At 45.5% G+C, this 23,128-nt stretch overlaps 1 protein-coding gene across 5 annotated transcripts in view; it reads left to right on the plus strand.

Moving 5' to 3' along the window:
* stk11ip (serine/threonine kinase 11 interacting protein) overlaps positions 1 to 23,128 on the plus strand; it is a 141,325-nt gene that overhangs the window by 46,369 nt on the left and 71,828 nt on the right. For 4 of the 5 annotated variants that reach the window (XM_073046236.1, XM_073046240.1, XM_073046237.1 and 1 more), the window contains exons 4-13: positions 759 to 833; positions 5,995 to 6,090; positions 8,327 to 8,434; positions 8,771 to 8,842; positions 12,342 to 12,471; positions 14,337 to 14,440; positions 15,941 to 16,030; positions 17,049 to 17,090; positions 20,173 to 20,328; positions 21,884 to 21,968. In XM_073046236.1, coding sequence (XP_072902337.1) covers positions 759 to 833; positions 5,995 to 6,090; positions 8,327 to 8,434; positions 8,771 to 8,842; positions 12,342 to 12,471; positions 14,337 to 14,440; positions 15,941 to 16,030; positions 17,049 to 17,090; positions 20,173 to 20,328; positions 21,884 to 21,968 — 958 coding nt within the window. The remainder of the gene's footprint in view (positions 1 to 758; positions 834 to 5,994; positions 6,091 to 8,326; positions 8,435 to 8,770; positions 8,843 to 12,341; positions 12,472 to 14,336; positions 14,441 to 15,940; positions 16,031 to 17,048; positions 17,091 to 20,172; positions 20,329 to 21,883; positions 21,969 to 23,128) is intronic. The other variant, XM_073046239.1, reaches the window with a different exon arrangement.

Genomic DNA, 23,128 nt, shown 5'->3' on the forward strand with positions numbered 1-23,128 from the left:
GTGTCACTTGTTCACATGAATCAGTGTGCTGTTGAGGCTTTCCTCCATCACCTATCGGATTGGTATAAGGTGCTAAGGTGTGTAGCCACTTAGCGTTATCCAGTCTTTCCACTAGGAATGCTGCATGCTCTTTGGAGAGCTAGGTGATGTCACTCACTGCCAAACTCCGTGAATATGACCTCCTTTTGCAGTCACAGTAATTTTCTCAGTGGTCCTATGAGATCTTGTTCAGCACTGATGGTAGAGTCTCTTCAAGAGCGGTGGCAAAGGTGTTCTCATATAGCCTGAACCGTATCGGATCCGTCACGAGAATGTGACAAGTATGCATATGACTGATTTACCGGTACCAAGCACGATGGACATGTCATCATTTTTCTCAGTCACCTCACTTATTCCCTTCCTCTCCAGCTCCTGTCTACAGGGGGCAGGCATGAACTGTTCCAGATCAATAGCGAGAATGTGGCAAGAGCGCACGAGGCTAATTGATCGCGTGGTGAACCGGTTGGGCCTCTCATGCGTGGAAGTCTCTATTTTTTTGTTTGGGCTTTCCTGTGCGTGTGTGTTTCATCTTAGCAGGTTGTTTGCTCCTGCTCTGTAAGTTGCCCAGCAGCTACGGTTATTAACATAACTCAATAAAAAGCATTTAATCCCAATGCTCCGTGGTTCTTGCTCTACAGATACATAACAGAGTCCATAATCCACGTTGTAGTCTGTCTGACTGTGTGAATGGATAATCAGTATTCTGTTTTTTCTTCCAGTTGGTGCATCCCCCAGGACCCAAGCTCCAGACACCTGTCAGAATCTTTGCTTTTAAATCCCTCCGATTCTTAGAGGTATGCCTTTTGAAGTGGTATCTTCTAACCCCAGGGTACTGAGTGTTGGCCAGCAGATCTTACTTTAGCTGGCAGAACAAGCCTCAGAACAGAAGGGTGTCCTTTTAGAACAGAGATGGTGAGGAAATTCTTTAAACAGAGGGTGGAGAATGTATGGAATTCATTGCCACAGACAATCGTGGAGGCATTGTACACCCATGTCATTGGGTATATTTAAAGTTGAAGTTGATGGGATTTTGATTAGTAAGGGCATCATAAGTTATGGGGAAAAGGCAGGAGAATGGCTTTTCTGTGAGTGATGTGAAGGCACTGGAGAGAATCCAGAGAAGGCTGACTAGATTCATTCCAGGTCTGCAGGGTATGAGCAGTGAAGAAAGATTGAAAGGAATCTTTTTAGCCTAAGTAGATGTAGAATGAGAGGAGACACAATAGAAGTGTTCAAAATCATTAAGGGTATAAGTAAGGTAGATGCCAGTTTCAAAATTAATCCATCGTTAAGGATACAGGGCCATAAGTGGAGATTGGTTAAGGGGAGATTTCAGGCTATCGTCAGGAAGCATTTCTTTACACAGCGAGTTGTGGAACAAACTACCTAGTTGTGTAGTTGAGAGTAGTAAGTTAAAGACTTTCAAATCTAAACTTGATAGTTATTTCAAAGCACTATGTGAATAAGAATTTGGCAGGTTTTGTTGGTCTTGTCTAGTGTAGTTGAGAGGGATGATAAATGCGCCATGATGGAATAGCAGAACAGGCTGAATGGACCACGTGGCCTCATATAGTCTAAGTGGGGAGACATGAGATCACAAACTGGGTCCAAGCTAGAGGTGGTTTTGTCCTTTCTGGTGAGGACAGCAGTGGCAAAAATTTGAAACCAAGACACACATTTAAATGTTGGAACATTGACAAAAGGGAATGGTGTCAAGCTTCTAAATACACCACAGTCACAGAAACTGGCTCTTTGGTCCATCTTAAACACGGGAGATTCTGCAGATGCTAGAAATTCAGAACAACACACGCAAAATGCTGGAATGCTAGAGGAACATGGTAGGTCAGACAGCATCTATGGAGAGAAGTAAGAAGTTGACGTTTCAGGCCCAGATTCTTCATCAGGACTGGAAAGGAAGGGTGAAAATAAGGTGAAGGGAGAGCAAGGAGTACAAGCTAGCAGATGATAGGTGAGACCAGTTGAGGGAGAAGGTAGGTGGGCGGGAGAGGGGGAGGTGAAGTAAGTAGTTAGGAGGTAATAGGTGGAAAGGTTTAAGTGTTGAAGAAGGAGGAATCTGATAGGAGAGCGGAGTGAACTATGGGTGAAAAAGGAGGGGGAGGAATGGCACCAGAGGGAGGTGACAGGCAGGTGAGGAGAAGGGGAGGGGTAAGAGGAGAGCCAGAATGAGGAATAAAGAAATAGCAAATGGGGAAGGGAGAGGAACTACCAGAATTTGGAGAAATCGATTTTCATACCATTAAGTTGGAGGCTACTAAACGAACATAGGGTGTTGTTCCTCAAAGGGCTGCTGCGAATGGAATGATGGTGCTTGACAAAGCGGTCACCAGTCTGCATTGGGTATCTAATTGTTATGTTCCTTGTCTCATATCTGGAAACCTTAAAGAAAGTTCAAATCCCACTTTGCCAACTGGAGCATTTAATTTAATTAATTAAATCTGGATTGAAGGAAGTGATGTTAGTAATGGCGAAATTGGATTGTTAGTAATCCTGGTGACAAGAGAATGTAGATGCTAGAATCTGGAGCGACTACAATCTGATGGAGGAACTCTGCACCTGTGGGGGTGTAGAAGGAATTCATGATGTTTTACGTCGAACCCCTGCTAGTAATCTTATCTGATTAACGAATATCTCACCTCCCTTATTTTTTTTTGTTCTATGTCCCTCTCTTATCAGGTTCAATCATCTTCAGCCCTTTACTACTTTCACCTATAACCTCTCAGCTTCCCTCTCCTCTCCCCCCACCCCCCCACCCCCAACCTGGATCTAGCAATTCTGCCAGATCTTACGCTGCCTCTTTCCAACATGCTAGCTATCTCCAGTGGGCGGCATGGTAGTGTAGTGCCTTACAGCAGCAGCAACTAGGATTCAATCCGCCACTCTCCCTAAGGAGTTTGTATGTTTCTTCCCTGTGTTCCGGTTTCCTCCCACCTTCCAAAGACGTGCCGGTTAGTAAGTTGTGGGCATGCTATGTTGGCACCAGAAGCATGGTGACACTTCACTGCCCTCAGCACTTCTCAGACTGTGCTGGTCATTGTAAACAATTCATTTCACTGTAGGTGAGGAATGAAGCTAATCTTTTTCTCTCTCCCCTCTATCTTTCAGTCCAATTGCAGTATATTTCACTCTGTAGGTGCTGCCCAACCTGCTGAGATTCTCCTGCATTGTGTGTTGCCTCAGATTCCAGCATCTTGTGTCTAAGCCAGAGGCCAGCAACCTTTTTGCCTCTGTGAGCCGGATCGCGTATTAATGAGCGGGTGGTGGGTCAGATAAATGCCATTAAAAACTTGAAATATGGGAATTATCCATTTAAATAAATCTAGTTATGTTTTGCCTCAAATTAATGAGTAACGCATGCTAAAAAATCATTTGTGCTTAAGGTTGCCTACCCTTGGTCTAAGCAATATTCTTACTGTCCATTTTGTAACTCCACATTTGTGGCAATGTGGTTGACTCTGATTCACACTGAACTCAGCAAGCTGCTCCATTCACCTGGTCCCTGAGGGGTCGGCAGTAAATGTAAGCCTCGATCTGTGATCCGTGAACGAGAAGCAAAATTTCAGAGTTGGAATGTTCCGTGTGTTCCCTAACAATGCAATAAATCAAGGCAATTTATCACTGGTGGTAAGACCTAAAATAATTTGATCTAAACAGATCTGTAGATCCCTCAAAGTTGCTGCACAAGTTGAAAGGGTTGATTAAGAAGGCACATGGTGTGTTGGCCTTCATTAGTCGAGGAATTGAGCTGAGGAGCTGCAAGGTAATGTTGTCGCTCTATAAAACCCTAGGTAGACCACACTTGGAATATTGTGTTCAGTTCTGGCCGCCTCATAGTAAGCACATGGAAGCTTTAGAGAGGCCCAGGGGATATTTACCCAGATGCTACCTGGATTAGAGAGCATGTCTTAGAAAAGGTTGAGCAAGCTGGGGCTTTTCTGTCTGGAGCAAAGGTGACTTAATAGAGGTGTGTAAGTTAAGAGAGATAGATTGAGTAGATAGCCCAAGACTACTTCCCAGGGTGGAAATGACTAATATGAAAATCATAATTTTAAGGTGATTGGAGTAAAGTGTAGAGGGGATATCAGAGGTAAGTTCTTTACATGGAGAGTGTTGGGTGTGTGGGACATGATGCCAGGGTGATGTAGATGAAGATGCATTAGGGACATTTAATAAACTCTTAGATAAGCACATTAATGATAGAAAAATGTAGGGCTAAGCGGGACAGAAGGGTTAAACTGATCTTAGAGTAGATCCCCTCTCTATCCGTTTCCTAAATGGACATTGAACCTATAAACACTACTTCACTTTTTATATATTATTTCTGTTTTGCACTATTTTAAATCTTATTATTTAATATACATATATACTTCAACTGATATTTACTTATTTTTTTTCTATATTATCATGTGTTGCATTGTACTGCCGCTGCTAAGTTAACAAATTTCACGATACATGCCAATGATAATAAACCTAATTCTGAATGGGTCGGCAGAACACTGTGGACCGAAGGGCCTGTACTGTGCTCTTATGTTCTGTTGCCCATCCCTGACTTCACCTTGGAAATGTTGTGGTAAACTTAACTCCTTGAAGCATGACAGGTGAAGGTGCTCCCACAGTGCTGTTGAGTAGTGAGTTACAGGACATGCACCCAATGATGGTAAATGAATGGTGAGATATTTCTGAGTCAGAATGGCATGCCGCCAGTAGGGAATGCACAGGTGGCAGTATTCCCTGTGCTGTTGCCCGGTCCTCCTCAGTGGTAGAGCTCTGGTTGGAGGAGATGAATTTAAAAGGATTTAACTTGCAGGTAGTTCATCTTGCAGCACATGTATCCTGTAGTCATGGTACATGGTTGTCTAAGTAAAGTTGATTGTCACATACAGAAGTCCATGTCTGCACAGGTGTAATGAAAAATGTACTTGCAGCAGCATCACAGGCACAAAGCAACAGATAAGCAACATTCACAAAAAACATACATTGAACATAAATTAGGCACAATTTTTCCAAGAAAGAGCAAAATTAAAACAAAAAAAAGTCCATTTTTGAGCAGAGTGATCAGTATGGTCATAATGTTGCTAAACTGTGGTGAGTAGGATAAGAGCATAGAACATTACAGCACAGTACAGTACAGGCCCTTTGGTATACAAAGTAGTGTTGATCCTGTAATCTACTCCAGGATCAAATTTATCCTTTCCCTCCCTCATACCCTTCCATTTCTCTTTCATGCATGTGCCTATCAAAGACTGACAGACATACTTTATTGATTCGGAGGGAAATTGGGTAAAGAGAAAAGAGTCTCTTAAATATCCCTGATGTATCTACCTCCGCCACCACTCCTGGTTCCACGCACCCACAATTCTGTATTTAAAAATAATACTTTCCCCAATCACCTTAAAATATGCCTCCTCATATTAGGCATTTCTATCCTGGGGCTGTCCACTTGATGTATGTATATCTCTTGTACCAGTCATGGCAGTTGGTTGAAGAAACAAATGATTTAAGAGAAATGCCTGTTCTCGATCCTTGTCTTGAGGTTTTAAGTAGTGAGTGGGGTGCCAGGAAAGTGGAATGGTATTGAGTTTAACCCAGGTGAGTTAAGCTTCGTGTGTCTAGCGACGCAAGAGGTCCTACAGATGCTGGAAATCTTACACAGACAGACAGACACACAATGCTGGAGGAACTGAACAGGCAGCATTTATGGAGAAAAGTAAACTGTTGATATTTAGGACCGAGATGTTGACTCTTCCTTTCCCTTCATAGACGCTGTGTGACCCACTGAGTCCCTCCAGCATTCTGCGAGTGTTGCTCAGGATATCCAGCATCTGTAGGACCTCTTATGTCTCCATTGGCATTGGAGGTAGTCTAGGGCTTCGACAGGCATGGCAGTGCGCTGCATGTTGTTCCTTTGCCTCATATTTATCCACCGTTGTGTTCCAGCTGAAGCGGGTTCCTCCTCACTGCTTGGAAGGACTGCGGGGTGTCTACACTCGGCTGGAGATCCTCATCTGTTCCTACTGCATCAACACTGTCGAGGTGAGTCTGCCGCCTTTGGCAAGGACCCAACAACAATGGCCTCAAGGTTTACCTCAGAGTAGTGACAGAGCCTTTGACCCAGTGCATTACAGCCAGTGAATATAATATGGGAAACCCTCATCAGGACTGGAAAGGAAGGTGACAGAACCAGAATAAGAAGGTGTGGTGAAGGGGTCTGATTACGCTGGCAAGTGAGGGGAATAGGAAGGGGGAATGAAGTGTGGAGTTGGGAAGGGAGAGCTGGAAGAGGTAAAGGGCTGAAGAAGTAATCTGATCGGAGAGGACGGTGGACCATAGCAGAAAGGGAAGGAGGAGGCAAGCCAGAGGGAGGTGATGGGCAGGTGAGGAGAAAAGGAGGAGTGAAAGGGTAATCAGAATGGGGAATGGATAAGGAGAGAAGTAGGGAGTGGTGGGATAAATTACCAGAAGTTAGAGAAACCTATGTTCATGTTATCAGGTTGGAGGCTACCCAGACAGAATTTGAAGTGTTGCTGCTCCAACGTGCACTTGGCCTCATGGCAGTAGAGGAAGCCATGGTCAGACATGTCGGAATGGGAAGTCACAGTGATTTTGGTAGCCACTGGGAGATTCTGCCTTTTGTAGCGGACCATTTAATTGGATATTCTCTGAGTTTGGAAGTTCCTAAAAGTAGGAAGAGGGGATTTGATATCTCTGACAGGGTGGCTAGAACACAGTCTTACTACCAAAGCTAGGTGACTGCAGGTTGATATTGGAAGGCTAAAGAGGCTGAATCATATCATTATTTCAGCATAGGAGATAGTTGCTTGCTGGATTCGAGAGCAATTCAGCCATTCTTTCTCTGTAGCCACAGCCTGGAAATTTTCTCAGTTCCTTGACCAATTCGGAGAATAGTGAGGGTAATGAGGGTGTGGAACAAGCTGCCAGCAGAAGTGGTGGATGTGGGTTTTACTGAGAGAAGTTTGGGTAAGTACATGGATGGGAGGGGTCTGGTCCAGGTGCAGGTGGATGGAACTGGGCAGTATAATAATGTGGCATGGACCAGTACTATGCTGTAATACAAGAGGGCATGCGTTTAAGATGCAAGGGGGAAAATTCAAAGTAGTTCTGTGGTACAATATTTTTCCTAGTAAGAGTGATAGTTGCATGGAAACACGAGTGAATCTGCAGATGCTGGAAATAAATAAAAAACACAAAATGCTGGCAGAACTCAGCAGGCCAGACAGCATCTATGGGAGGAGGTAATAATGACACTTCGGGCCAAAACGTCGTCACTACCTCCTCCCATAGATGCTGTCTGGCCTGCTGAGTTCTGCCAGCATTTTGTGTTTTTTACAGTTGCATGGAACATTGCTTGGGTGGTGCCAGAGGTAGATATGATAGAGGCCGTAAGACTATAAGACAAAGGAGCAGAATTAGGCTATTTGGGCCATCAACTCTGCTCCACCATTCTATCATGACTGATTTATTGTCCCATTCTTCTGCCTTCTCCCTGTAATCTTTGACACCCTTATTAATCAAGAACGCATCAGCCTTTGTTTAAAATGCACCCAGTGACTTGGCCTCCACAGCCACCTGTGGCAATGAATTCCACAGGTTCACCACTCTGGCTAAAGAAATTCCTCCTCATCTCTGTTCTAATGGGACGCCGGTGTATTCTGAGGTTGTGCCCTCTGGTCCTAGACTCCGCCACTGTAGGAAATATACCCTCTCCATGTACACTCTATCTAGACCTTTCAATATTCCATTGGTTTCTGAGAGATCCCTTCTCATTCTTCTAAATTCCAGTGAGTACAGGCGTAGAACCACTAAACGTTCCTCATACGTTAACCCTTTCATTCCTGGATCATTCTCTCTGGACCCTCTCCTATGCCAGCACACCCTTTTGTGGGTAAGGGGCCCCAACCTGCTCTCCATTTTCCAATTGCGGTTTGACCAGCGAGATACTTATGGTGCTCTGAAATGAGCAAACGAGTATGAAGGAAATGGAAGAATGTGGACAGAAGGGTTTAGTTTAATGAGGCATTATTAGCTTACTTGGCTGGGCACAACTTTGTTGGGCAGTGGGCCTGATCCTGTGCTGGACTGTTCTATGTTCCAGATGGTGGGTAAATTTTGAATGGGGACTGGCTCAGAGTAGATGAGGCCTGGTGCAGATCTGCCATGATTATGTTGAATGACAGGGTTGTTGAGAGTAGTGTCCCACTACTGCTCTGATTTTCTCTCTGAACTCCATCTTTCTCTGTTTTTCGGGCAGGAGATTATCTCTGTCTGTGGTGGTGATCTGAGCTCTGCCCTTCCCTGGCCAGACCTGCACACCCTCAACTTCAGCAACAACTTCATCACGTCGCTCGACAACTCACTGGTAAGACAGTTTGCCAGGGTGGGTGGGGGGGGGGGGGGGGGGGGGCATGCCGGATGATGGTGACCCCGGTGGGCTGCTACCAGCACAATCATCATTGGCTGCCCCCACACTTAGAAGTCGGTGATTGTTGGCACTGTAATACCACTATGCTAACTGTTGCACTACTGTGCCACCCCTGTCCAGTACAAATCCCCCTTGGTACTCTTTGTCAGAGTTAAAGGTCAAGAAGACACCCTCGTGTTAATGTTATGTGTTCTGACAAGCTTGTGACATAGACTCTGTGGTGCTTAAGTGCTGCTTGTCTTTACATTTTTTCTTTTTGCTTGCTCTTGTCAGGGTCTGCTCAATGTGCTACAGACTCTGGATCTGAGCCACAATCGAATCCGGGACTGTGCGGAGAATCTCCAGGTATGAGGCTGCGTCCATTGGGAGAGCTGAGCGCCTCTATGGGAAGAAGATTCAGAAAGAGAGAATGGCTGTGTTTATCTCAAAGTGTAAAGTGAAACAGCATCTCAGAATCAGGTTTATTATCACTGACATGTGTTGTGAAATCTGGTGTTTTGCGGCAGCAGTACAAAGAAGGCATTAAAAAACATAAGATAGAATAAGAAATTATTTTTAAAAAAATAATGCAAAAGGAGAGCAAGATAGAAAAGTAGTGTTCCTGAGTTCATGGTCCATTCAGAAACCTGATGATGATGGAGGGGAGGAAACTGTTCCTGAATCGTTGAGTATAGGTCTTCAGATTCCCATGCCTCCTCCCTAATGGTAGTAACAAGAAGAAGGTACTGTATGTCCTAGATGGTGATGCTCCTTAATGATGGATATTGCCTTCCTGGGGCATCAACTTTGGGAGATGTCGTTAAGGACAGGGAGGCTAATGCCTGTGATGGAGTTGGCTGAGTTTACAACCTTCTGCAGCCGTTTCTGATTCTGGCTTCTTCACACCAGATAGTGATGGAACCAGTCAGAATGCTCTCCACTGAACATCTACAAAAATTTGTATGGAGTCTTTAAAATGTTAAATCTCTTCAAACTCTTAGAGTTGCTTGCATGTCTTTGTCTCAGTGTCCTTCCCTGTGGTGGTTGGTCTTTGGAGTTACTCTGCTGGCCATCTCCTAAGGCAACATGTATACATTTCGTCACTATCTCCCAAATATTGCTGAGTTCTTTATTGCCTTTGCTCAGCCTTAATTACGCTCCTTAACCATACAAGTATGCTTCCTCCAAGTTCCTGCTGGTGCTAGCCTATAGTTAATTGAACCATTTGGTTCCTGAATCACCAGAGTGCATATTTGAACATGGTACATAGAACACTACAGCACAGTAGAGGCACTTTGGGCTACCATGTTGTGACAACCTTTTAAACTATTCTAAAGTCAATTTAACCTTCCCTCCTACATAGCCCATCATTTTTCACATCAGACTTCCAATATAACTCGGAGTCCTGCCATGTGCAGAAGTTCGCTGATGACACGGCCATAGTGGGATGTGTCAGGAATGGACAGGAGGAGGAGTATAGGAAACTGATACAGGACTTTGTGATATGGTGCAACTCAAACTACCTGCGTCTCAATATCACCAAGACCAAGGAGATGGTGGTGGACTTTACGAGATCTAGGCCTCATATGGAGCCAGTGATCATTAATGGAGAATGTGTGGAGCAGGTTAAGACCTACAAGTATCTGGGAGTACAGTTAGACGAGAAGCTAGACTGGACTGCCAACACAGATGCCTTGCGCAGGAAGGCACAGAGTCGACTGTACTTCCTAAGAAGGTTGGCGTCATTCAATGTCTGTAGTGAGATGCTGAAGATGTTCTATAGGTCAGTTGTGGAGAGCGCCCTCTTCTTTGTGGTGGCGTGTTGGGGAGGAAGCATTAAGAAGAGGGACGCCTCACGTCTTAATAAGCTGGTAAGGAAGGCGGGCTCTGTCGTGGGCAAAGTACTGGAGAGTTTAACATCGGTAGCTGAGCGAAGGGCGCTGAGTAGGCTACGGTCAATTATGGATAACTCTGAACATCCTCTACATAGCACCATCCAGAGACAGAGAAGCAGTTTCAGCGACAGGTTACTGTCGATGCAATGCTCCTCAGACAGGATGAAGAGGTCAATACTCCCCAATGCCATTAGGCTTTACAATTCTACCGCCAGGACTTAAGAACTTTTTAAAAGCTATTATTAATGCTTTTTGAGATAGTGATTTAGATGCATATCATATTTTTTACTGAGTTAAGTATTGTATGTAATTAGTTTTGCTACAACAAGTGTATGGGACATTGGAAAAAAAGTTGAATTTCCCCATGGGGATGAATAAAGTATCTATCTATCTATCTATCTATCTTTTTCTATCATCCATGTGCCTTTCTAAGAGTTTCTATAATGTCTGTAATGTATTTGCCTTCACCACCGGCCTAGGCTGTGTTCCATACACCAACCAGTCTCTGTGGGGGAGGGGGGGTGGGAAATACTTTCTTCTAATCACCTTAATAGTATGTTCTCTTGTATTACCCATATACGCCCAGGGAGAAAGGTCTCATTCTATCAATGCCTCTCATCATTTTGTATACCTCTATTAAGTCACCTCTTGCCATCCTTTGCTCCAAAGAGAAAAACCTAGCTTGTTCAAGCTAGTTTTTCTTAAAGAATTGCACTGTATTGTTGCAAAACATAAAATTTCAGGAAGTACAGACTATGCAAATATCTTAGGCACATATATATACTTTGTATAGTTCTTAGTTATGTATTGGCTCAGTAGTATGAAGTAATATTTGGTATCTGGAAAGACATGCTCTACAGTACTGTGCAAAAGTCTTGGGCGCCCTAGCTATATAAATGTGCCTAAGACTTTTACACAGTACAGTACATGTCAATGATAAACCTGATTCTGACTTTATCCTCATAAGGCATGCTCTCTAACCCATGCAGCATCCTGGTAAATCTCCTCTGTACCTCATCCAAAGCTTTTACATCCTCTCTACAATGAGATGACGAGAACTGAACATAATAGACCACCAAGTGTGGTCTAACCAGAGTTTTATAGGGCTGCGACATTAGCTTGTGGCTCTTGAACTCAGTCCTCTGACTAATGAAAGCTACCACACCATGTCTTCTTAAGCACCCTGTTAACTTGTGCGCCAACTTTGAGAGATCTATGGAAGTGGACCCCAAGGCCCCCCCCCATGCTCCTCCGCACTGCCCCGAACCAGAGAACCCCCGCACGTACTCCTCCATACTGCCACGAACCGGAGACCCCCCCCACGTACTCCTCTGCACTGCCACGAACCGGAGACCCCCCCCCCCCCCCCCGGTACTCCTCCGCACTGCCACGAACCAGAGAACCCCCGCACGTACTCCTCTGCACTGCCACGAACCGGAGACCCCCCCCCACGTACTCCTCCACACTGCCACGAACCGGAGACCCCCCCCACGTACTCCTCCACACTGCCACGAACCGGAGACCCCCCCCCACGTACTCCTCTGCACTGCCACGAACCGGAGACCCCCCCACGTACTCCTCCACACTGCCACGAACCGGAGACCCCCCCCACGTACTCCTCCACACTGCCACGAACCGGAGACCCCCCCACGTACTCCTCCACACTGCCACAAACTGGAGACCCCCCCACGTACTCCTCTGCACTGCCATGAACCGGAGACCCCCCCACGTACTCCTCCGCACTGCCACGAACCGGAGACCCCCCCCACGTACTCCTCCACACTGCCACGAACTGGAGACCCCCCCCCCACGTACTCCTCTGCGCTGTCACGAACTGAAGACCCCCCCCCCCCCCACCATGCTCCTCCACTACCACGAACCGGAGGCAGATTGAAAATTTGAGCCTCACTGAGTAAGGGAAGAATCATTTTTAATCAATTGTTGCTTGCTGCCATCCTTCCCTCCCTCAGCTACTCTCAGAACTGCAGTACGTGAACCTGAGCTACAACCTTCTGGAGAAGGTGCCCATCTTCAATTCCTGCTCCCGGGTCCAGCTGGTCACTCTGGTCCTACGGAACAATGAACTGGACGATATCGCTGGTAAGGCTGACCCCACAATGTTAGCTTGAATTTCCTGAAGCAGTCTCAGGGCGTTGGTGGGAGAGGAGAAGAGGCTTCACTCCTTGGTACCTCTGTTCTCTGCCATCATGATATATAGGTTAGACTGTGCGTGTATGTGACACTACAGCAACTGAGACTGATCAGATGTCGATTACATAAACTTCCTTCATTGTGCCCCTTTCGTTATTGGCTCCCAGTCCGGTACCTCATCCAAGGCGTGGTGTACTTGGTTGTTCTGGGTGCTTCATCTCTATTCCCTTGCAACACAGGAAGAGGCTCATCAAGCCTACACAATTCTGACCATCTAAATCAGGTTTATTATCACTAATGCCTGGCGTGAAATTTGTTGTTTTGCAGCAGCATCACATTGTAAGAATAAAATATGCAATAAATTACAATTAAAATATATACGTATTGTTTATAAAATATATAAACAAGTAATTGAAAAATGAAGTGGTAGTGTTCATAGTTCACTATCTGCTGGCAGGGATGAAGAAGCTGTTCTTAAAAATCGAGTGTATATCTCCAGGTTTCTGTACCTCCTGTCTGAGGGTAGTAGTGAGAGGAGGGCATGCTCTGGATAATGAGGGTCCTTAATGATAGATCTTGTTCCTGGGAAGCGTCTGCCCTGCAGAGCTGATGTACGGTTAGAATGACAGTAAAGTTTTTGAATCTTGTCCTGAGGCATTGCCCTCCTCAATAACGGGGAAGGTTGTGCCCCTGACAGAGCTGGCTGACTTTACAACCCTCCGCCTCTTCTTCCGATCTTGTGCATTGGTACCTCTACACCAGATGGCGATGCAACCAATTTGAATACTCGCATCTGTTGAAATTTGCTCAAGGTTTCAACGTATTGTGATGGAGTAGAACATAGAAGAGTAGAGCACAGTCCAGGCGCTATGACCCACACGGTGTGTGAGAGAGTGTGTGTATGTGATGCTGTGGCACCCCGGCCTGTGGGTATCCTTCTGCAGGAGGGGTTACTCTCCTAAACTGCAGCTCTAGGCATATAAAACATTGAGAGGCATAGACGGTCAGAATCTATAACGTGCTCCCAATTCGTCATTCTTCCACCACATGGGAACAGCTTCTTCCCATGTATTATATCAGAATCTTAATCCTAATCCAGGGAAAACAAACCCAGCCTCTCCACTTAACTGAACGTGCCTTATCCCTGGGACCCTTCTAGTAAATTTCTGCTTGCTCTTTAAAAGATTAATGTTTCCCACATGTTAGCCTACAGCAGTACTGTTTAATTCTGGGCACTACAAGGAGCAAATGTTTAGCAGTAACTGTTGCTTTTAAGTGCTTTGCTGCTGCTAACAAAGACAGAGCTTGTATTCTGCTGTTTTTAAAAAATATAACAGCATTCTTGACTTGTCCCATTGCACTAAGTTCCTGCATCCGCTCCAATACTCTGTTCCCATGTCCTTTTTTAAAAAAAACAACACACCTATCATATAAGAACATCCCTTTAGAACAGAGCTGAGGAGGACTTTTTTTTTAGCCAGATGGTGGTGAATTGGTAGAATTAATTCTCGCAGGTAGCTGTGGAGGCCAAGTCATTGGGTACATTTAGAGTGGAAGTTGATAGGTTCCTGATTAGTAAAGGTGTCAAAAGTTACATGAAGAAGGCAGGAGAATGGGACTGAGAGGGGTAATAAACCTGTCATGGTGGAATGGTTGGAACAAACTTGATGGGCTGAATGGCCTATGTCTTATGCAAATAACACATTTCATTATATGTTTTGATGTACATGTCATAAATAAAGGTTATCACCATTAACCTACAATCTTTCTGTACTGCTTGCATGCCAGCACACATCACCTTCTTTTGATTCCAGGGTTGGAGCTGTTGTCACACCTGAAGTGCCTGGACCTGGCTTATAATGTGATCTGTGAGCACGCCAAGCTTGCCCCGCTCTCGCATCTCCATCGGCTTAAGGAGGTGAGCACGGGAGGCAGTGGGCCACCACGAGCTGGCATAACTGTCCGTCTGGTCGTGCTGAGAGATGAACGGTTCATGCTGGAGGGAGAGAGCTGTTAGTGCATTGTTTCACATCACGGGTGATTGAAAGAGTGGGGCTCTTAACTCCGTCTTGGAGTTTGTACATTTTCCCGGTGACCGCGTGGATTTCCGCCGGTCACTCTGGTTTCCTGCCACATCCCAAAGACATGTGTTACAATTAATAAGCTGTGGGTATGCTATGTTGGTGCTGGAACTATGACAACACTTGCATCTGCTCCCAGCACATCCTCAGATTGTGTTGGATGTTAATACAATCAACACATTTTCGATGATTTCACTGTATGTTTCGATGTACACGTGACAAATAAATTTAATTTTGAAAACAATCTAATCTTTTAATCCACCTGCAAATAGCATCCAGCAATCGGCAGGGAGCCGACAACATCCCATGTGAAGGTATTGGTCATCTCCCAGTGGAACCGACTGGAGGAAGGATCATTGAGTCATAGACTACTACAACACAAACAGGCCCTTTGGCCCATCTAGTATGTGCTGAACTATTAATCTGCTTAGTCCCATTGACCTGCACCCAGACTAGCCCTCTGTACCCCACCCAATCATGTACCTATCCAAATTCCTCTTAAATGTTGATGGTACAAAGAGGGAGTTTCACCCGGGAGTGTTTGATGGGACGGTGTAGCTGGAGCTTCACTCTATGTCTGACCCTAAGTGTGTGTGCTAGTTCTCTGTGGAGTGTCTACCCCAGAAGTGTATGGTGTAGATAGAGGGAGCTTCACTCTGTGTCTGACCCCAGGAGTAATGTGATGGGACAGTGTGGAGGGAGCTTCACTCTGTGTCTGACCCCAGGAGTAATGCGATGGGACAGTGTGGAGGGAGCTTCACTCTGTGTCTGACCCCAGGAGTAATGTGATGGGACAGTGTGGAGGGAGCTTCACTCTGTGTCTGACCCCAGGAGTAATGCGATGGGACAGTGTGGAGGGAGCTTCACTCTGTGTCTGACCCCGGGGTGTGTGATGGGACTCTGTAGAGGGAGTTTCACTCTGTGTCTGACCCTGGGAGTGTGTGATGGGACAGTGTAGAGGGAGCTTCACTCTGTGTCTGACCCCGGGAGTGTGTGATGGGACAGTGTGGAGGGAGCTTCACTCTGTGTCTGACCCCAGGAGTAATGCGTTGGGACAGTGCGGAGGGAGCTTCACTCTGTGTCTGACCCCGGGGTGTGTGATGGGACTCTGTAGAGGGAGGTTCACCCTGTGTCTCACTCCGGGAGTGTGTGATGGGACTGTGTGGAGGGAGCTTCACTGCATCTGACCCTAGGAGTGTGTGATGGGTCCAGAGGGATCTTTGTTTTCTCATTTGGAATATCACTTTGTGCACAGGGACGTCGAGACCTGAGCCTGTCTTTCTATCCACGGCATTTTAAAGAGTCGGGAACGTAACAAGTAATGTTTTTGGTTGCAGCTCTTCCTCGAAGGGAACCCAGTGTATTACCTGAGAAATCACCGTGCATCCACCATCTATCACCTCTCTCCCAAAGCAGCCTTCATGCGTGTAAGTCCCGTAGAAACCTCATCATCCAAGAGTGGGAAAACTGGTCACAGTCTGGTGTTGGTGTATTCGGTTAGGCTGCTCAGAGCTGGCTTTGAAAATCTGTTCAATTTGACACCAATCTATCTATCATTGTGCCTTAATACTCTGTACCACTGGAGTTTTGGATGCCATATAAAGTTTCACAGCTCTTGTGTCCCTCTAGTAAACCAGTTTTAATTTTGTACTTGGAGATGAGAGACTACAGATGTTTGAAATCTGGAGAAACACTCAAAGGTGCTAGAGGGACTTAGCAGGTCAGGCATCGTCTGTGGTGGGAAATTGAGTCAACGTTTTGAGTTGTGACCCTCCACCTGGATGAGCTCAGAAAGGGTCCCGATGAAGGGTCTTGACCTGAAATGTTGACTGTCCATTTTCTCAGTCCAGTTTATTTTTCAGGATGGGGGTATTGCTGTTGGGATTGGCATTTCGAGCATCATGGTAGCGTATCAACCCGGGTTCAATTCCCACTGCAGTCTGTAAGGAGTTTGTATGTTCTCCCTGTGACCATGTGGGAGCTCCATATTCCCGCCACGTCCCAAAGATGGCTAGTATATTAAATAGTCACGTGGATGTAATTGACACTGCCTGACCTGCTGAGTTCCTCCAGCACCTTTGAGTGTGGTTTGTTGAAGGGTTTGTTACTGGTCTATGTATCTAAAATAAAATAATAAAACAATGTAGTACAGGAGTAGGCCCTTCAGCCCATCAAGACTGTGCTGACCATGGTGACAATTTAAACACCCCCCCAATCTGTCTGAGTGTGTTCCATATCCCCAGTCCTCAGCTTTGTTATCGGACTACTAAATTCTCTTCAGCTGCTTACAATTGCTGTGTTCGAATTGCCAAATCAGACTACAATGCATCAGTCAGGACACTTTCAACAATACATCTACCAAAGTTTGTTAGTGAGTGGTTTTGGGGTGTTAGAGTGCAGTGAATGTCTGCACAGTTATCCTGATGGTTTGTGTCTCTTTTACAGCTGGTTTTGGATGGCGAGCCCGTCACTGTGGCGGAACTTACCGTAAGTGAATCAAGTTCGTTATCACTCTCGTGAAAGTTGTTTTGTAACAGAACTGCAGTGCAATGCATACAATAAATTACAATAAGATAAATAGATGTTAATTGTTTTTAATTTATTTAAATTAATTCAAAAATAGTGAGGTAGTGTTTATGGGTTGGTTCATTGTCCATTCATAAATCTGATAGCAGAAGGGAAGAAGCATTGAGCGTGTATCTTCAGGCTCTTGTACTATCTCTAATGGTAGGAATAAGAAGATAACAAGGCCTAGGTGATAGGGGTCCTTGTTCTGCATCAAATCCAAACAACAAGGACTGTGCTGGGTAGTCCACGAGTGTCACCACACTTCAGGCACTGACGCAGTATGTCCACAGCTTAATCACCCAAACCCATACATCTCGAATGTGGGAGGAAACTGGAGAACCCATAGGAAACCCAAGCGATCGTGAGGAGAACGTACAAACTCCTTGCGGACAATGGCAGAATTGAACCCAGGTCACAGGCTCTGTAATGGGAGCTACACTAACCCCTACAACACTGTACTGCCTTTACTCTTTTGTGCAACCTAAATGTTTTTTAAGATTTTAACAAGGGTCAAGACCAGATGAAGGGTCTCAACACAAAATGTCAACTGCCCCAAGTCCCTATAGTTTCAGAGGATACACATGATTCTGGAAGTTAATGTCCATCTTGAATTGCTCTTGATTAATGAGGCAGTTAAGAGTCATATATGTTACTGTGCTAAGAGGTTGAGCTGGAGAGAGTGCAGTGGAGATTCAATGGGATGTTGCCGGACTGGAGGACTTCAGTTATGGTGAGGGATTGGACACACTAGGCTTGTTTTCTTCAGAAGCAGAGAAGGTTGAAGAGTAGGATTTTAAAGCAAATTGTAGGGCGTTACGGCTTCATGGCAATACTTTACAGCATTAGCGACGACCTTAAACTGAGTTTAAACTCATGAGGGGATCTCATTGAAACCTAGCAAATATTGAAAGGCTTAGATAGAGTGGACGTGGAAAGGATATTTCCTGTAGTGGGAGAATCTGGGACCAGAGCACACAGCTTCAGAATACAAGTTCGTCCCTTTAGAACAGAGGTGAGGAGGAATTTCTTTAGGCAAAGGGCTGTGAATCTGTGGAATTCATTACCACAAATGGCTGTGGAGGCCAAATCATTGGATATATTTCAAGCAAAATTTTCTAGTTTCTTTCTTAGAAGGAGCATCAAAGATTATGGGGAGACAGCAGGAGAATGTGGTTGAGAGGGAAAATAAATCGACTGTTGCAATGGAGAAGCAAACTGAATGGGCTGAATGGCCTAATTCTGCTCCTATGTCTATGGTCCAGTGCTGAGTGGTAACAGGGAACAGCTGATGAGGTTCAGCAGTGGATAGATGGGAAGCAGCTGTTACTGCACAGAGCTATATTGTCTGATAATTGTTATAACATGCCACTATTGTTGTGGCTGAAACTTGGGTTTACATTTAACTAAGTTAAACTTCCAGATAATTAGGTGTTTTATTCTGTAACACAAACCTCATTTTACTGTAAATGTGTAATGTTGTAATTGGAGAAATATAACAATCCAATTAACTGAGTTTTCTGTTTAAGTATGAGCTTTATTTGCCGCATGTACATTAACACCCTCAGTGAAGACCATTGTTTCTACGTTAATGGCCAACACTGACTGAGAATATGCTGGGGGCAGCCCGCTAGTCACCATGCTAACTACATATTATGCCCACATCTCACTTACCCTAACCCGCATCTCATGGGAATGTGTGAGGAAACTGGAGCACCCAGAGGAAACGCACACGGTCATGGGGAGAATATACAAACTACTTACAGACAGCAGTGGGATTGAATCCTGATTGCTAGCACTGTAAAGTGTTACACGAACTGCTCCTCTGCTGTGCTACCCGAAATGTGTAATCACACATGTGGAGAGGTATGTGAGGCTGTCCTGAAATGGCGTACTCTTGTGGTGCACCAATTTTCAATAAATCCCTTGTTGTTCGGATACCCATTGTTGCCATCGCTGTCGCTCCTGCATTGCAACAGTCTGTATCGTCTTCATGCTGTAATGAGGGAGGTTACTCAGAAGTCGTGGAAATGAACATCCTGCACATTACTGAGGGGAGGATTGGACCTATGATGCTGAGAGCAGGGCTGGTGGAGGCTCGATGTCTGGAGCCCAGGGCCAAGGGCTAGAGGTCTGGAGGCAGCCTGTCTGTGTGTGTGGTTGTGGGCGGATTGGAAAGGAGCTTGTTTTGCTGTTGCTTCTGTTTGTGTTGGCATCAGAATTTGTAGTGACACATGCAGGCTGTCCCCTGCACACCCTTGGTTGTTAATGCAAATGACACATTTCACTCTGTTTCAATGTATATGTGATAGATAAGTATGTATCTAGTGATCATGAATCTAGGATCAGTCTGGGTGAATTTGGGGTGGAGAGGGCCTTAGGACATGGGGGAAAATATCAGGCCAATCAGTCCATCGTTTTTGCTGTTTGCTTTACAAAAAGGAAAGTAGGGTGTGGTGGGGAGAAGGGAAAGAATATGTCGATGTGACGGGGAGAGCACCGTGGTGACCTGCAGGGTCCTACAGTAGTTATGTTGCCCACAAAGGTTTTGTCTGCTGGGCAACACACACAAAATGGCCGATAGGACCAGGCAGAGTAACAATTGGGCATGGAGTAGATGGGCTGAATGGCATGTTTCTCTGGTGTTGTGCTCTGTGACTAAAATGCTAGAGGAACTCAGCAGGTCAGGCAGCATTTATGAAGGGAATAAACGGTCAACATTTCAGGCCGAGAGCCTTTATCAGGACTGGAAAGGAAGGGGGAAGAAGCCAGAATCAGAAGGTGGGAGGAGATGGTAATGAATTCAAGCTGGCAGGTGACAGGTGAGACCAGGTGAGGTGGATAGGTGGAAGAGGCTGAAGGAGGAATCTGATACCAGACGGACTGGACCATGGGAGACAGAGGAGAAGGGGACCAGATGGAGGTGAGGAGAAGGGAAGGGGTGAGAGGAAAATGAGTATATGTTGTCCTTAAACATTATCCTGTCTGTCTTTCCCCACTTCAGTACCTCCCAAAGACTGGCAGGCTCATTAGCCACACTGGACGCCACTCTCCTCGGGGAAGCGTGCTCAAGAATGTTCTGGACTCCTCAACGCCCAGTGATTACAATGATTGCCAGCCTTTGACAGATGGTGTTCCTGCTCCAATCACACGAAAAAAGGTGAGCATTTCCACCTGACCATTACCATCTTTGGGATATGAGAGGAAACCCACACGATCATAGCAGCAGGCATTGAAGCCAGACCTGACAGTTACGCTGCCCACTACACTATGGATGCCATTATGACATTTAATAGGCATTTGGACAGTTACATGAACAGGAAAGGTTTGGAAAGTTAGAGGTATAACACGGTAACCGGCCCACGCTGCCCAGTTACACCCATCTGGCCATTTAGTCTACTAACCCGTCTGTCTTTGGAATGTGGGAGAAAACCAGAGCACCCCGAGGAGATCCATGCAGTGTCGGGGAGAACGTACAAACACCTTATGGACAAGTGGCGGAATTAAGCCCAGTCGCTGGCGCTTTGTGTAAATGGTGATTACACTAATCACTTCACTGCCATGCTGCCCAAAGTAAAGGTGGTTTAAAAAAGGGGATGGTCTAAAAGCAGGTGAAGGGACTTCAGCATGGACGAGTTGGGCTGAAGGGCCTGTTTCATGATGTGTAACTATGATCCCGAGACCTGGATTTGCATGACCTGTACAACCAAAAAGCTGCTGTAATCCAGGAAAGATGTCTCATTGCAAGGAGTCCGCTGAAGGGCCTTAGTCAAAAACAGTGACTGTTTATTCATTTCTATAGACACTGCCTGACTTGCTGAGTTCCTGCAGCATTTTGTGTGTGTTGCTTTGGATTTCCAGCATCTGCACCATCTTTTGTGTTTAAAATGTTTCAATTAGTAATTCCCAAGTTCTAGTCATAATGATTAAATGTGTGATAGTTTCTGCCCACTAAGCCATTATTGTTGCACCCACTACTGGGTGATCAGGCAAAGGGACCGGTGAATGATCATGGGCTAAGATGAAGGAGGGGCTAGGTCTTTATGGAGTATAAAAACTACAAGGAGTTGGGATGAGTCGCCTGTTTCGACTCTGTAAGTGGGACGTCTCTACAGTCACGAGTGCTACAGCACAGAAACAGGCCTTCAGCCCATCTAGTTCATGCCAAACTTAATCTGCACAGTCCCATCGATCTGCGGTTGAACCATAGCCATTCATACTCTTTCCATCCATGTAGTTATCCAAGCTTCTGTTAAATGATGCAATCGTATCTGTATCCACATCTTCTGCTGCCAGCTCATTCTACAAACTTGCCGTCCTCAGAGTGATATGTTTACCCTCATGTTCCCCTTAACCATTTCATCTTTCATCCTTAACCCATGACCTCTAGTTCTAATTCTCACCCACCTTCAGTGGAAAAGCCCTACTTGCATATCCTATTTATGCTTCTCATACTTTTGTATACCTCTATCAAATCTCCTCTCATTCTTAACCTTTATTCCCTATCCTTTCTTGTAACTCAGGCCCTCAAGTGCCAGCAACATCCTTGTAAATTTTCTCTGTATCCTTTCAATTGTATTACTATCTTCCCTCTAGGTAGGTGACTAGAAAAAGCCTGCTTACATTTACCTTATCTATACTCCACATCTTTTTGTGTACCTCGGACTTGTGTGATCAAACATTTATTTATTTCATTTTTCTCTAATAACACCAAGCAGAACAAAGTCAAGGTGCGAGCTGCCAGTATCTCGGAACCGAGCGACAGCGACCCGGAGGTTCGGAAAAAGGTGGCTCCGTCTCGTGAGTAGCTGTTGCTTCGTCCGTACTACTCTGCGAGGTTGAGAAGCTAGTCTGAGGGCAGGAGTCTTAATAGAAATGCAGGCAGTCTGTTTCCTCTGCAGACTGTGCCCCGTGCACAGACATGCTTGAGGAAACGCAGACCAAAATGGTGGAGGAATTCAGCAGGTCAGGTAGCATCTCTGGAGAGGAATTAACTGTCAGCATTTTGGGTAGGACCCTGTATGTGACCATTAGGAAACTGCAGAGAGTTGTGAAATCAGCTCAGCACATCACAGAAACCAGCCTCCCCTCCATGGACTCTATTTATACCTCACTGCCTCAGTAAAGCAGATAACATACTGTAATCAAAGATCCCACCCACCCACCCAAGACATTCTCCCTTCTCCCCTCTCCCATCATGCAGGAGATAGGAGAGCCAGAAAGCCTGTACCACCGGGCTCAAGGACAGCTTCTCCCGCAAAGTTATAAGCCTATTGAATAGTTCTCTAGTATAACAAGATGGAGTCTTAACCTCGACATTTCAGGCTGAGATCCTTTATCAGGGGGCAGAAACCAGAATGAAATGAAGTCTCCTTTGTCGATGCTGACTGACCTGCTGAGTTCCTCTAGAATTTTGTGTGCATTGCTCAAGATTTTCAGCATCTGTAGAATCATGGGTCATAGCTCACTGGTCCCCTGTCCCAAGGTCCCCTGTCCACTCCTATCAGATTCCTTCTCAGCCCTTTTCTACATCCACTATAATCTGCCAGCTTGTACTCCCCCACACCCTCACCACCTTATTCTGGCTCCTGCCCCCTTCCCTTCCAGTCTGGTTGGAGGGTCTCGGCCTGAAATGTTGCCTCTTCATTCACCTCCATAGATCTTGCCTGATCTTCTGAGTTCCTCCAGAATTATGTGTATTGCTCTGTATTTCCAGCATGTGCAGAGTCACTTGTGTTACAGACACAGTCAACGTTTTGCAGTTTGAATTTTTCATTTTCACCCTCACTCCGTGACTGCGTGTCTTGCTGACAGATAGGTTGCATTGTCCTTTGTGGTCCTCAGTGTGAAGTGGTGAATTTTGGGACGTTAAACTGCTATTTAAGACATAAGACATAGGAGCAGTATTAGGCCATTCAGCGCAAATCTGCTCCGCCATTCCATCATGGCTGGTTTATTGT

Source organism: Hemitrygon akajei, chromosome 5, assembly GCF_048418815.1.
Source record: "Hemitrygon akajei chromosome 5, sHemAka1.3, whole genome shotgun sequence".
NCBI classification, from domain to species: domain Eukaryota; kingdom Metazoa; phylum Chordata; class Chondrichthyes; order Myliobatiformes; family Dasyatidae; genus Hemitrygon; species Hemitrygon akajei.